The sequence below is a fragment of the Saimiri boliviensis genome, chromosome 9 (genome assembly GCF_048565385.1).
Source record: "Saimiri boliviensis isolate mSaiBol1 chromosome 9, mSaiBol1.pri, whole genome shotgun sequence".
NCBI lineage: Eukaryota > Metazoa > Chordata > Mammalia > Primates > Cebidae > Saimiri > Saimiri boliviensis.
Genome location: NC_133457.1, coordinates 100,841,131 through 100,857,107, shown reverse-complemented (window position 1 = coordinate 100,857,107; position 15,977 = coordinate 100,841,131). Strand labels below are relative to the sequence as shown.

Here is a 15,977-nt window from a genome sequence, read left to right as displayed (position 1 = left end):
ACAGGCACGCGCCACCATGCCCAGCTAATTTTTTGTATTTTTAGTAGAGACGGGGTTTCACCATGTTGACCAGGATGGTCTCGATCTCTCGACCTCGTGATCCACCCGCCTCAGCCTCCCAAAGTGCTGGGATTACAGGCTTGAGCCACCGCGCCCTGCCAGTTTTATATTTTTAATAAGGACAGGGTTTGACCATGTTGGCCAGGCTGATCTCCAAGTCCTGACCTCAAGTGATTCGCCCACCTCGGCCTCTCAAAAGTGCTGGGATTACAGTTGTGGGCTACTGCGCCCAGCCACATGTAGTTTATAAATGTGTCCTGCCCAAGCTCGTGGGAAATGGTGGTAAAGCAGGTATTGTGAAACTTTTACAACCTGGGAAGTTCGTTCTGCTTTTTCTGAGATATTTTATTGTCTTGTTACAGGAACACGACATAGAAACAACTCATGGTGTGGTCCACGTCACTATAAGAGGCTTACCCAAAGGAAACAGACCAGTTATACTAACATATCATGACATTGGCCTCAACCGTATGTATTTTATTTTACACCTTCCCTTCTTATCATACTTAAACTTTGTATATTAAAAAACAAATGACAATGATATTCTAATAGAGCAGAGGTTTTCCCCTCTCTGTGGTAACCTTCTTTCCTTGTTCCTACATTTGTTAATGGTATAAAGTTCCTGGGAAATGTGCAAGGGAATGTGTTTTGGGGATACTGGAGTCATATCTTGCTATCATGTCTGTTGAAGGATTGAAGATTATACAATGAATTGATTAAGAAAGTAGAACTGAAATCCATGTTTTCAAGCCTGTACTTTGTTTTTTTTAATGTTTCAAATTAGAAAATTCAGAGTTGGAACTTAACTTTGTTGTGAGCTCTTCAATGAATTAGTAGAAGAATTCTTGCTAGAGCTTGTCACCAGTGACTTTAAGTGTACTTTTCTAGATGGTAGTGTAAGATTCTGGCTCCAGCCATAGACACACAGAGTCTACATACATATGCTTTCATAGATGGCTTGCATTTGAGGCTGCAGTTGAGTGTTAAAGCTTTTGTAGCTGCCTTAGCATGAGAAGTGATTTAAGCAGGTATAAGAAGGGGTAGAAGTGTAAGCCGCAGCCCCTTCCTTCACCTGGCAATTTTGCCAGGAGACAAACTCCCATGTGGTGAATGTGAGTAGTTCAGGGCATTCACTCTACCTATGCTTTTGGGGTATAATCAGTGTCTCTTTGTGTGATAGAAGAATAATGTGCATGAGAAATGACAGCATTATGGGTGTAAGATTATTTTTTGCAGTAATTGGAAACCACCAGACATTAACAAAGTAGTTTCTACTTTGCAGACTTTGTACTTTGCAGACTTTGTTTAGAATTGAGAATTGTTTTCAGTATGTATCTCAATATGAGATGTCTTTTTTTTTTTTTTTGAGACGGAGTTTCACTCTTGTTATCCAGGCTGGAGTGCAATGGCGCGATCTCGGCTCACCGCAACCTCCGCCTCCTGGGTTCAAGCAATTCTCCTACCTCAGCCTCCTGAGTAGCTGGGATTACAGGCACGTGCCACCATGCCCAGCTAATTTTTTGTATTTTTAGTAGAGACGGGGTTTCACCACGTTGACCAGGATGGTCTTGATCTCTTGACCTTGTGATCCACCCACCTCGGCCTCCCAAAGTGCTGAGATTACAGGCTAGAGCCGCTGCGCCCAGCCTTTTTTTTTTTTTTTTTTTTGCGATGGAGTTTTGCTCTTTTTGCTCAGGCTGGAGTGCAATGGCACGATCTTGGCTCACCACAACCTCCACTTCCTGGGTTCAAGCGATTCTCCTGCCTCAGCCTCCTGAGTAGCTGGAATTACAGGTGTGTGCCACCACACCCAGATATTTTTGTATTTTTAGTATAGATGGGGTAAGACTATACTTCCAGGGATCATTTCTATAGTTTGTTACAAGATGAGCTTTCTCCGTGTTGGTCAGGCTAGTCTTGAACTCCTGACCTCAGGTGATCTGCCTGTCTCAGTCTCCCAAAGTGCTGGGATTACAGGTATGAGCCACCGTGCCTGGCTGAGATGTCTTATATTCAGCCTTAGGGCAGCTTGAATCAGACAGATTGTTCAGATACCTTACTTTGGTGGAATGGTGATTAAAAAGTAGTGAAAGAAGGCAATGATAGGCATTGACTGAGTAGAGGAAAACTGGGGAGAAATGGAGAGCCTGTGACTTATGGGTATTTTTACTCTTATAGATAAATCCTGTTTCAATGCATTCTTTAACTTTGAGGATATGCAAGAGATCACCCAACACTTTGCTGTCTGTCATGTGGATGCTCCAGGCCAGCAGGAAGGTGCACCCTCTTTCCCCACAGGGTAAGACCACGAAAAGATCCTCTGGGAGACATGCACTCAGAAGAGCAACTGGCTGAGCTCCAATGGGAGAAGTGGTGTGTGCTTCCCTTTGGTTTTATTACAGTCTATAGGATATGTTTATCAACCAGCCATCCTCATGTTTTCTCTCCTTGGGTTGAGAGGACTGTAATGTATAGTCTTTTCGGGGAAACTGTATGTTTTCCCATATCCAGGAATGGCTCTCCATAGCAAGTGCCCGCTTTCCTGTAATCCCAAGGCATGTCTGGAACACCTACTTCTCACTGTCTTTATCTGTTCCCTTCCTCATCTATTTGAAATCTGTCATTTTTTAGCAAGGCGTGGTCACTCACACCTATAATCTCAGCACTTTGGGAGGCCAAGGCAGGAGGATTGCTTGAGCCCCAGAGTTCAAGACCAGCCTGGATAACATAGGAAGCCCTTGTCTCTAACAAAAATTTAAAAATTAGCTGGCCAGGCATGGTGGCATTCACCTTTGGTCCCATTTACTTGGGAGGCTGTGGCGGGAGGATCACTTGACCCCAGGAGATTGAGGCTGCAGTGCCTGGGTGAAGACCCTGTCTCCAAAAAGAAAACAAGTAAACAAAAAACTGTCATTTTTGTGTCCTTCCTTGAAACTCCCAGCTACCTAGGCCCAAACTCACATCCCTCTGAGCTTTCCTGGGAGCATCTCCCCATCCTTAACTCTCAGTCTAGTAATGGAAATTTGACCATCTGTGTAACTGTTTATTCTTAGAGGCTGGCCTGGCAGAAAGAGGTGTGGGCTAATTGATTAGCTTTGGCACTCAGCTTCCTCCTGTGTCTGCTTTGCAGGGCAGAGTTACAGGCTCCATACCTGTTTGTTCCCTGGATGGTGTGCTTATTGAGAAGACCTTAGGTGGAGTAAGAGCACACTCTGTGGAATGCTAATTCTTCCCCTCCTTTCACTCATCTCCAGAGCTGCCTTTGGCCACTGACTGCTGGGAAATAGACAATTGCAGGCAAATAATAGCTAACACTTAAATAGTATTCAAACCATGTTCCAGACACTGCTTTAAATGCTTTACATTGTTAACTCATTTACTCCTCACAACCCTATGGGATAAATTTACTATTATTCCCATTTTATAAGTGAGGAAACTGAGGCCCAGAAAAATTAAGTAACATGGCTAACATTACGTAACACATAAGTAGCAGAGCTAAGATTTGAACCCAGACAGCCTGTTGCCAGAATCTGTGCAGTTCTACCTTTGAAATGCAAATTGGCCATTGGTCAGTTTATATCCAACAAGATTTGGATCCAGTTCCTTTTTTCTATTTTGTGCACAAATGGTTCCACAGCATACCATCCCTTAAGTGTTCAAGCAGAGGCAGGCTGACTTCCCTGAGAGATAACAGATCCTGCCTCATATATAAGTCATTGTCTTATGATCAATTCCATCTTCAATTCTCTAATCCCTTTTTTTTTTTTTTTTTTTTTTGAGATAGGGTATCGCTCTGTTTCCCAGGCTGGAGTATAGTAGTGTGATCATGGCTCACTGCAGGGGCTCAACCGCCTGGGTTCAAGTGATCTTCCCATGTCAGCCTCCCTACAAGTATGTGCCAACACGCCTGGCTAAGTTTTGTATTTTCTGTAGAGACAGACTTTTGCCCTGTAGCCCAGGGTGGACTCAATCTCCTGGGCTCGAGTAATCTGCCTGCCTCAGCCTCCCAAAGTGCTGGGATTTACAGGCATGAACCAACGCTCACAGCTGCTTACTACGTTTCTAGGATTTCAGATCTGGGTCTGTTCCTGGGCTTGCTCAAACATCTTAGAATCGGATGGTTCATACTAGGAATGAAATTCAAAAACAATAAAATAACCATGCCAGACACAGTGGCTCACACCTATAGTTCTAGCACTTTGTTAGGCCGAGAAAGGAGGATCACCCGAGGCCAGGGGTTCAAGACCAGTCCTAGCAACATAGCGAGACTCCCTCTCTGCAAAAAATTGAAAAATTAGCCAGGCATGGTGGCATACACCTGTAGTCCTAGCTACTCTGGATACTGAGGCAGGAGGATAGCTTGAGCCCAGGAGTTCAGTGAGCTGTGAATGCACCACTGCTCTCCAGCCTGGGTGACAGAGTGAGACCCTGTCTCTTAAGAAATTATTAATAATAATTAATTTAGGCTGGGTGCGGTGGCTCACGCTTATAATCCCAGCATTTTGGAAGGCTGAAGCTGGCGGATCACAAGGTCAGGAGATCAAGACCATCCTGGTGATACCCTATCTCTACTAAAAATATAAAAATTAGCTGGGCTTGGTGGCGTGTGCTTGTAATCCCAGCTACTCAGGAGGCTGAGGCAGGAGAATTGCTTGAACCCAGAAGGTGGAGGTTGCAGTGAGCTGATATCAACGTCACTGCATTCCAGCCTGACAACAGAGAAAGACTCTGTCTCAAAAAATAATAATAATAAATTTTTTGGCCGGGCGCAGTGGCTCAAGCCTGTAATCCCAGCACTTTGGGAGGCTGAGGCAGGTGGATCACGAGGTCAAGAGATCAAGACCATCCTGGTCAACATGGTGAAATCCCGTCTCTACTAAAAATACAAAAAATTAGCTGGGCATGGTGGCGCGTGCCTGTAATCCCAGCTACTCAGGAGGCTGAGGCAGGAGAATTGCCTGAACCCAGCAGGCGGAGGTTGCAGTGAGCCGAGATTGTGCCATTGCACTCCAGCCTGGGTAACAAGAGTGAAACTCTGTCTCAAAAAATAATAATAATAATAAATTTTTAAAAACAACTGTTATTTTATGCCTAAGTGAAACAAGTAAGCATTCATGCTAAAGATTCGTAATTGTGTGCCTATACCTAGAAAAGCTATGTTTATTTTTGCATTTAGTTGCCTAAATATAAGCAGTAGACCAAGAGCCACTTCCTGAGTTGACTCTTACTACTGGAGGTTTACTGAGCCAACTCCAACTGAAGAGATTATTAGAGGTTTGGAAATACCCTAAGAGAGAACCATATTACTAGTTCTTTTCATGTGGCACCCTCTGGTCTCAAGGGCTGCTCGTTAGGATATAGACACTGGATTCTTTTACTTTCTCCTTAGCATGGCAGTTGTAGAGAGTTACACAATGTACCACAATCATTTTCAGGTACCACATCACCTCCTTTGAGCCTTTGGTAAAAGGAAATGCTTTTATCTAAGACTTCTTTTTTTTTTTTTTTTTTTTTTGAGACGGAGTTTCGCGCTTGTTACCCAGGCTGGAGTGCAATGGCACGATCTCGGCTCACCGCAGCCTCCGCCTCCTGGGCTCAGGCAATTCTCCTGCCTCAGCCTCCTGAGTAGCTGGGATTACAGGCATGCGCCACCATGCCCAGCTAATTTTTTGTATTTTTAGTAGAGACGGGGTTTCACCATGTTGACCAGGATGGTCTCGATCTCTCGACCTCGTGATCCACCCGCCTCGGCCTCCCAAAGTGCTGGGATTACAGGCTTGAGCCACCACGCCCGGCCTTTTTTTTTTTTTTTTTTGAGACAGAGTTTCATTCTTGTTGCCTAGGCTGGAGTACAGTAGTGTGATCTTGGCTCACTGCAACCTCTGCTTTCTGGGTTCAAACAATTCTCCTGCCTCAGCCTCCCGAGTAGCTGGGATTACAGGCATGCACCACCACACCTGGCTAATTTTGTATTTATAGTAGAGATGGGGTTACTCTATGTTGGTCAGGCTGGTCTCGAACTCCCGACCTCAGGTGATCCGTCCGCCTCGGCCTCCCAAAGTACTGGGATTACAGGCATGAGGCACCACACTTGGCCTTTTATCTAAGCCTTCTGTACCTTTCCAACTGTTGTCGTAACTGGAAATTGTGAGTGCTTTCTAATTCAGGAGATATGCTTCTGGATTTCAGGTATCAGTACCCCACAATGGATGAGCTGGCTGAAATGCTGCCTCCTGTTCTTACTCACTTAAGGTAGGTTCATTCTGTAGTCTTTCATGCAGTTTGTATTTTCTGTGGTGAATTCTTTAGTATCTGTTTCAGAGGTTACAATGGTTAGCAAAACAGTAGTCACTCTCCTCCTTAGAGGAGCTTAGTGGGGTAACAAGCAGACAAATAATTAAGTTCTATAAGTCAGTGGGGGTGTTGTGACAGAGAATAAGGGTGGAATCTACCTCAGTAAGGCTAATTAGGGAATTCTCCTTTAGGAAGGTGGCACATACGCTGAGACCTGGAAGATTATAAAAAGCCACCTTGAGCTGGGCCCCGTGGCGGGACTTAACACCAGGAGTTTGAGGCTACAGTGAGCTGTGATTCCACCATTGTACTTCAGCCTGAGTAACAGTGACACCCTGTATCTAAAAAATAAAAATAAAGCTTTTTAAAATTTTTTGAAAAGGTTCATCTCACTGTGAAGAGAATGGTTTGGAGAGGAGTAAGAGAAAGCAAGGAGAACAGTTAAACTTTATTAACAATGGTCTGGGCAAGAGATAATAATAGCATAGTACAACTAGATACTGTTGGGGGATGATTGAAGTAGATACTAGTAGATAGATGGATATATTCTCCACTGATTTGCTGATGGGTTGGATACTGACATTAAGCTGCCAAGAATAACTCTCAGGTTTCAGTCACATATGTATGTATGTGTGTGTGTGTATATATATATATAGTTTTGTTTTGCTTTGAGTTAGAGTCTTACTCTTGCCTAGGCTGAAGTGCAATGGCATGATCTTGGCTCACTGCAACCTCTGACTCCCAGATTCAAACAATTCTCCTGCTTCAGCCTCTCGTTTAGCTGGGATTACAGGCGCAGGCCACCACACCTGGCTAATTTTTTTGTGTGTATTTTTAGTAGAGATGGGGTTTCACCACATTGGCCAGGCTGGTTCCAAATTCCTGACCTTCAGTGATCCTCCTGCCTTGGTGTCCCAAAGTTCTGGGATTACAGGTGTGAGCCACCATGCCTGGCCTCAGTTATATTTTATTTAACCATTAAAACCAACTTGAAAGTAGGTGGTGGGATCCTTCTTGGTTTTTTTCTATTTTTGTTTGTTTTTTGAAGGCAGATTCTCACTCTGTCACCAGGCTTGAGATCAGTGGCACGATCTCAGCTCACTGTAACCTCTGCCTCCCAAGTTCAAGTGATTCTCCTGCCTCAGCCTCCCGAATAGCTGGGACTACTGGCACGCCTCACCATGCCCGGCTGATTTTTTGTATTTTACTAGAGATGGGGTTTCACCATGTTGGCCATGATGGTCTCAATCTCCAGACCTTGTGATCCACCTGCCTTGGCCTCCCAAAATGCTGGGAATTAGGCGTGAGCCACCACACCTGTCCGGGATCCTTGTTTTACAGATAAGGAACTGAAGCTCAGAAAGTTAGGGGAAAGAAAAAAACTTGCCCAAATTCTCACATCTAATAAATATCAGAGCCAGGATTTCAACCCAGGTTTGTATGCTTTCAGTTAAGCAATGCTGCCTCTAAATGAAGTTGACTCTGTCAGTTGTCCTTATGTGTCATTCACAGCCTGAAAAGCATCATTGGAATTGGAGTTGGAGCTGGAGCTTACATCCTCAGCAGATTTGCAGTAAGTATGCAGAGGATTAACGTCAACATCTTTGAGGCAATGTCTGGGTCACAGCTATTATTGCTGTGTCAAACAACCAGGCAGTATTCTGGGCCTTATTTTAGTTTTTCTGTAACTTCTGTCAGCTTTAGATATAGGTTGTATAAAGCCTGCTTTGTACTTACAATACCTGAAAAATCACAAATGGGGGCAGTATGTCATCAGTAAAAAGCAAGTCCAAGATACTGCTTATAATGGAATTTTATACAGCCATTAAAGTTAAGTTTATGAAAAGCTTTATAATGATACATGGTTTACATACATTATAATGTTAACCAAAAAAGTTATAATATAGGTTCACATAAAGTATGTCATAGCCATAGGAAAGGACTGGAAGAAAATATACCAGAAAGTATTAATGGATTGATAATGTGGTAAGATAATATGAAATTTTGGCCAGGCACCATGGCTCACGCCTGTAATCCCAGCACTTTGGGAGGCGGAGGTGTGTGGATCACCTGAGGTCAGGAGTTTGAGACCAGCCTGACCAAATGGAGAAACTCCGTCTCTACTAAAAATACAAAATTAGCCAGGCATTGTGGCGCATGCCTGTAATCCCAGCTATTTGGGAAGCTGAGGCAGCAGAATTGCTTGAACCTGGGAGGCGGAGGTTGCAGTGAGTCAGGATTGTGTCATTGCACTCCAGCCTGGGCAACAAGAGTGAAACTCTGTCTCAAAAAAAAAAAAAAAAGAATATGAAATTTTATTTTCTGCTTTTTGTTATTTCTCGGCTTACCAAATTTTCTACAGTGAATGTAATCACGGTAGTAAGAGAAAAAAAGTGAGCTAGATAATTCAAGGAGATGTTGAAGAAAAAAAAGGTAACCTAGGGGCCTGGTGTGATGGCTCACACCTTTAATCCTGGCACTTTAGGAGGCTGATGCGGGCAGATATCCTGAGGTTGGGAGTTCAAGACCAGCCTGGCCAACATGGTGAAACCCCATCTCCACTAAAAATACAAAAATTAGCCAGGTGTGGTGGCAGGTGCCTATAATCTCAGCTACTCGGGAGGCAGAGGCAGGAGAATTGCATGAACCCTGGAGGTGGGGGTTGCAGTGAGCCGAGATTTCACCATTGCACTCAAGCCTGGGCAACAAGAGTGAAACTCTGTCTCAAAAACAAAAAAGAAATTAAATTAAAAAAAAAAATAAGCTAGAGAGTTTTGAGATCACGTTGAAATGCTCCTATTAAAGAAAAAAAAAAATTTTTTTGAGGCAGTCTTGCTCTGTTGCCCAAGCTAGAGTGCAGTGGTGTGATATCGGATCACCGGAACCTCTGCCTCCTGAGTTCAAGCGATTCTCCTCAGTCTCCCGAGTAGCTGGGATTGCAGATATGCACCCCTGCGCCCGGCTAATTTTTGTATTTTTAATAGAAGTGGGGTTTCACCATGTTGGTCAGGCTGGTGTCAAACTCCTGACCTTGTGATCCACTTGCCTTGTCCTCCCAAAGTGCTGGGATTACAGGCATGACCCACTGCGCCAGGACAGAAGTTATTATTATTATTTTTTAAATACCTCCTCAGTGATAGGAAAGTCTTCTGGGGATGATATAAACTGTTCAGGTGGTTTCAGGAAAAAAAAAAAAAAAAAACTTTAGAAGCCCCTGTTGAGAACAAAGATAAATGAGTATGGAGCAGCCCCTTGTGCCAAGGGTACTTTCCCAATGAGGAAGATCTACCATGAGTTGAACAACTGCATATAGGTCTTTGCAAAGCAAGATAATTTGATAGTAAAATAAGTAATTTGATTGTAAAACTAGAAAGTGGTTTCTAGATGCTAAATCCAGAAAGAGCTATTTTTTCACAGATTCTCCCTGTTTGTAGTCTTAACTTTCAAATGTGAGGCATTAAGGCATGTAAGTAAGAATTGATCAACCATGTTCCAACTGTTTAGAAGAACTGTGGGAGTGTAGCTTTCATACTATTGTGTTTGCCTCATCTTTCAGCTCAATCATCCAGAATTTGTGGAAGGCCTGGTGCTCATTAATATCGACCCTTGCGCTAAAGGCTGGATTGACTGGGCAGCTTCCAAAGTAAGTACCACATGAAGGTGTTTATCAGCTTTTCTTCGTCCCTCTCAAAACAGCTTACCTATTTTTCATTGAGGTATATATACAGGTAAGGATAAAAATGTTAAGTATGTAGCTTGAAGAATGTTTACAGACATAATCACCATCCAATCAAAATATGGAATGTTCCCAGCTCACTTGGGGATTCCCTCGTATCTTTTCCTAATTGATACTTCCTTTCCTTCCCAGAAATAAACTATTCTGACTTTTGTCACTGACTTTTATCTGTTTTTAAAGACTTTTATCTGTTAAATTGGAATCATAGAAAATATATTCTTTTCTGTCTGGTTTCTTTCATTCATCACAGTGTCTGTGAGACTCATCCAAATTATGTGTAGCAGTAGTTCTAAATTACAATTTGGCTGGGTGCGGTGGCTCACACCTGTAATACCAGCATGTTGGGAGGCTGAGGCGGGCAGATCACCTGAAGTCAGGAGTTTGAGACCAGCCTGGCCAACATGGTAAAACCCCATCTCTACTAACAATACAAAAATTAGCCAGGAAAGGTGGTGGGCACCTGTAATCCCAGCTACTTGGGGTGGAGACGGGAGAATCACTTGAACCTGGGAGGTGGAGATTGCAATGACCTGAGATTGCGCCATTGCACTCCAGCCTGGATGACAAGAGTGAAACTCTGTCTCAAAAAATAATAATAATTTGAGGCTGGGCGCAGTGGCTCAAGCCTGTAATCCCAGCACTTTGGGAGGCTGAGGCGGGCAGATTACAAGGTCAAGAGATTGAGACCATCCTGGTCAACATGGTGAAACCCCGTCTCTATTAAAAATACAAAAAATTAGCTGGGCATAGTGGGGCGTGCCTGTAATCCCAGCTACTCAGGAGGCTGAGGCAGGAGAATTGCCTGAACCCAGGAGGCAGAGGTTGCGGTGAGCCGAGATCACGCCATTGCACTCCAGCCTGGGTAACGAGTGAAACTCCGTCTCAAATAAATAAATAAATAAATAAATAAATAAATAAATAAATTAACCTTAGTTCCAAATTGTTGTTTAGTAACCTATTGTGTGAATACACAGAATGAGTTGTTTCTGTTATTTGGATCTTATGAGTAAAGCTGCCGTGCATATTCCCTATGTCTTTCAGTAGACATACACATTTGTTCCTCTTGGGTTTATACCTATGAGTGAAATTGCTGGGTCATAGGACAGTTGTCTAGTTTTTTGTTTGTTTTTTTGTGTTTTTTTTTGAGACGGAGTCTCACTCTGTCGCCCAGGTTGGAGTGTAGTGGTGTGATCTCAGCTCACTGCAACCTCCGCCTCCTGGGTTCAGGCAATTCTTCTCCCTCAGCCTCATGAGTAGCTGGAACTACAGGTACGTTCCACCACGCCCAGCTAATTTTTTTTGTATTTTTTTAGTAGAGATGGGGTTTCATCATGTTGGCCAGGCTGGTCTTGCACTCCTGACCTCGTGATCCACCCACCTCGGCCTACCAAAGTGTTGGAATTACAGGCATGAGCCACTGCGCCTGGTCAGGGCAGTTGTATGTTTAGCTTTAGTAGATACTGTCAGTTTTCCAAAGTATTTGACCAAGATCAGGCATGGTAGCTCACACCTGTAATTCTAGCACTTTGGGAGGGTGAGTCAGTAGGATCACCTGAGGTCAGGAGTTCAAGACTAACCTGGCCAACATGGCAAAACCCTGTCTCTACTAAAAATAGGAAAATTAGCTGGGGTGTGAGGGCATGGTGGTATACATCTGTAATCCCAGCTACTCAGGAGGCTGAGGCAGGATAACTGCTTGAACCCAGGAGGTGGAGGTTGCAGTGACCCAAGATCATGCCACTGCATGCCAGCTTGGGCAACAGAGTAAGACTCCTTGTCTCAAAAAATAAATAAATAAATAAAATAAAATAAACTGTTTTCAGAGTATCTGACCATTTACACACCAGCAGTGTGTGAAAGTTCCAGTCGCTCCACATCGTCACCAACATTTGATATTACAAGTACTTTTAATTTTAGTAAAAGACGAGCAGTTTTAATATTTTAATATACTTTATTTTTACGTTTTCTATCACCAAAATAGCTTTAGTCATTAAAATAAGAATTTTTAATTATATCATCTTTTAAATTTCAAGCTATGCTATAGGTAGATAATCCTGGGTTTTAATTTATATCTCCCAAAGGGTAAGTGATATCAGACTTATTTTCTTGAATATCCTCTTGTGAAGTGCTTGTTTAAGTCTTTTGCTCTCACCCTCATTCCCCTCCCCACTTCAAAAAATATTCTGGATTGGGTGTAGTGGCTCACGCCTATAATCCCAGCACTTTGGGAGGCTGAGGCAGGTGGATCACGAGGTCAGGAGTTCAAGACCAGCCTGGCCAACATGGTGAAACCCTGTGTCTACTAAAAATACAAAAATTAGCTGAGTGTGGTGGTGCACACCTATAATCCCAGCTACTCAGGAGGCTGAGGCAGGAGAATCGCTTAAACCCAGGTGACGGAAACTGCAGTGAGCCTAGATTGCACCACTGCACTCCAGCCTGGGCAACAGAGCAAGACTCAGTCTCAAAAAAAAAAAATTCTGTATGTGAGTCCAGGGTACATGGACTCACAGGTATCTTCTCCTAGTCTATAGTTTGCATTTTCACTTTCTTAATGAAATGAATGGATCACTCTACAACGAACCCCAACACCTTATCTGTGCTACTGCTTCCAAAGACGTGGATTGCTGATGTTTGCTAACTGAAAAATGAAGGAATTTAACCTCTAAAACCTATTGAGGAGATAGGAAACTAAAGGAGAATGCTAATGACTTTACAAATACAAGCACTCCTAGTCCCAAACCAGAGTAAAAAATGGGTGATTCTGTTGGCAAAGGATATTTTTTAAAAAGAAAAAAGTGGGAATAAGGAAAAAATTATATCCCTTGTATTACAGGATCTCTGGGCTGTCAATTTTTCTAGCTGGAAACATAACACCTTTGAGTTTCTGTCCTGTATCCAGGAAGAATGAGGTACATATTTATGGACCTCAGAAAGGATGAAGTGCATGCTGACTGGTCCATGGGCAGGCCAGGAAGAGGTGTCACAAGTCCCTACTCCAGTCCAAGGAACTAGCAGTCCAGGCCCCAGACTTCAGGGTTTCTTGCCCTGAGGGTGGGGCCTTACTGCGGACCCCACCCACTTCTGCCCAGGACTCCATCTGCCTCCTGCTGCCATTCATGGCCCCAGTGCATGGCAGGGTCCTTCCTGGGGCTCCCAAGAATGCAGGCTGCAGAGATTCCCCGGTCCTGCCACCTGCCTCCGCAGCTGCACCCGGGAGCTCCCACCCCACCAACTCGGAAGGGGCTTGTCCCCAACTCTTGCCTGCTTCCTGGAGCCAGAAGCCCAGGTCTGCAACCACAGGTGCGGTAGCTGTAGCAACACCTGGAAAGGCAAATCCTGTTTGTTCATGGTTCCCCCTAGAGCACAGGGAGGCTCAGATCTACAGCTGCAGTTTGGACAGCTGTAGCCCTGTCCAGGAGGGCAGGGTTCCTGCTTGCTTCATAGAGAAGGAGGCTTGGGTCTGCAGTGGTTGGCAGCTCCCATCCCAACCCAGAAGGGGTGGGGCTTCCAACTACTCCACGGAGTGTGTAGCCCCAGCCACACAGCATGATGGCAGCAGCCACTGCCATCATTTGCATTCAACTCACCTATGCTAAAAATAATTCACTGTTAGGCCAGGCACGGTGGCTTCCACCTGTAAACCAGTACTTTGCGAGGACGAGACAGGTGGATCATGAGGTCAGGAGTTTGAGACTACCCTCACCAAAATGGTGAAACCCCATCTCTACCACAAATACAAAAATTAGCTGGATGTGGTGACGCTTGCTTGTAATCCTGGCTATTCAAGAGGCTGAGGCAGGAGAATCACTTGAACCCAGGAGGCAGAGGTTGCAGTGAGGCAAGACTGCGCCATGGCACTCCAGCCTGAGCAACAGAGCAAGACTTCATCTCAAAATAATAATAATAATAATTTACTTTTGTGGGGTATAGTGGCTCACACTGTAATCCGAGAACTTTGGGAGGCCAAGGAGGGTGGATCACCTGAATCAGGAGTTCAAGACCAGCCTGGCCAACATAGCGAAACCCCGTCTACTAAAAATTAAAAAATTAGTGGGGCGTGATGGTGCACACTTGTAATCCCAGCCACCCGGGAGGTTGAGGCATGAGAATTGCTTGAACCCAGGAGGCAAAGGTTGCAGTGAGCCGAGATCATGCCATTATACTGCAGCCTGGGTGACAAGAGTAAAACTCCATCTCAAAAAAAAAAAAAACAAAAAAACGCTGTTTTCAAGTTAGAAAGGAAACAGTTTTGAACCATTTTCTTGATGAAGTACAGATGTTATGTGTATGTGATTTTAATGTAAAACTATGGTATTTTATAGTAAATCACTGATTTCCAAAGCGAAAATTAAGTTTTTATTTCCTGTTAAAAGGTCCCTAATCAGCCAGGCGCGGTGGCTCAAGCCTGTAATCCCAGCACTTTGGGAGGCTGAGGCAGGTGGATCACAAGGTCAAGAGATCGAGACCATCCTGGTCAGCATGGTGAAACCCCGTCTCTACTAAAAAATACAGAAAATTAGCTGGGCATGGTGGCGCGTGCCTGTAATCCCAGCTACTCAGGAGGCTGAGGCAGGAGAATTGCCTGAACCCAGGAGGCGGAGGTTGCGGTGAGCCGAGATCGCGCCATTGCACTGCAGCCTGGGTAAACAAGAGCGAAACTCTGTCTCAAAGACCAAAAAAAAAAAAGGTCCCTAATCTATTAATCTCATTTTAAACAAATGCTTACTTCTCAGTACTTTCACGTTGCCATAAATATTCTAATACACCATTGCAGGTCATTATCTCCAAAATGCTACCACCCAACTTGTTAAATATATCAACAATCTTTATTGGCCAGGCACAGTGGTTTAACTCTGTAATCTCAGCACTTTGGGAAGCTGAGGCAGGAGGATCGCTTGAGCCTACGACTTTGAGACTAGCCTGGGCAACATAGTGAGACCCTATCATTACAAAACAATTTTTATAAGTAGGCCAGGCACAGTGGCTTATGCCTGTAATCCCAGCACTTTGGGAGGCCGAAGCAGGAGGATCACCTGAGTTCTGGAGTTCAAGACCAGCATGACCAATGTGGAGAAACCCCATCTCTAGTAAAAATACAAAATTAGCAGGCGTGGTGGCATATGCCTGTAATCCCAGCTACTTGGGAGGCTGAGGCAGGAGAATCGCTTGAACCTGGGAGGCAGAGGTTGCGATGAGCCGAGATCACGCCATTGCACGCCACCCTGGGCAACAATAGCAAAACTCCATCTCAAAACAATAAAACAAAAAAAATTTAAAAGTAGCTAGTTGTCCACCGGGCACGGTAGCTCATGCCTGTAATGTCAGCACTTTGGGAGGCCAAGGCAGGCGGATCACCTGAGGTCTGGAGTTTGAGTCTAACATGGCCAACATGGCAAAACCCTATCTCTACTAAAAATATAAAAATTAGCTGGATGTGGTGGCAGGCTCCTGTAGTCCCAGATACTTGGGAGGCTGAGGCAGGAGAATTGCTTGAACCTGGGAGGTGGAGGTTACAGTGAGTCGAGATCACGCCAGTGCACTCTAGCCTGGCAACAAAGTGAGACTGTCTCAAAAACAAGTTGTGGCACATGTCTGTGGTTTCACCTACTTGGTAAGCTGAGGTGGGAAGAGTGCTTGAGCCCAGCAGGTCAAGGCTGTAGTGGACCATGATCACACTACTGCTCTCCAGCCTGGGTGACAGAGAGAGACCCTGTTTCAAAAAAAAAAAATAGAATTTGGCTGGGCATGGTGGCTCACACCTATAGTCCTAGCACTTCGGGAGGCCAAGGCAGGAAGATCACTTGAGGCCAGGAGCTTAAGACTAGCCTGGTCAACAGAACAAGACTTAATCTCTACAAAAATTTTTAAATTAGACATGGTGGTA

General features: G+C 44.3%; 1 protein-coding gene across 4 annotated transcripts in view; it reads left to right on the top strand.

Moving 5' to 3' along the window:
• Positions 1 to 15,977, top strand: part of NDRG3 (NDRG family member 3) — a 91,242-nt gene that overhangs the window by 51,972 nt on the left and 23,293 nt on the right. For all 4 annotated transcript variants that reach the window (XM_074406491.1, XM_074406492.1, XM_039479568.2 and 1 more), the window contains 5 exons: positions 423 to 528; positions 2,239 to 2,359; positions 6,250 to 6,312; positions 7,867 to 7,927; positions 9,911 to 9,997. In XM_074406491.1, the coding sequence (XP_074262592.1) occupies positions 423 to 528; positions 2,239 to 2,359; positions 6,250 to 6,312; positions 7,867 to 7,927; positions 9,911 to 9,997 (438 nt within the window). The remainder of the gene's footprint in view (positions 1 to 422; positions 529 to 2,238; positions 2,360 to 6,249; positions 6,313 to 7,866; positions 7,928 to 9,910; positions 9,998 to 15,977) is intronic.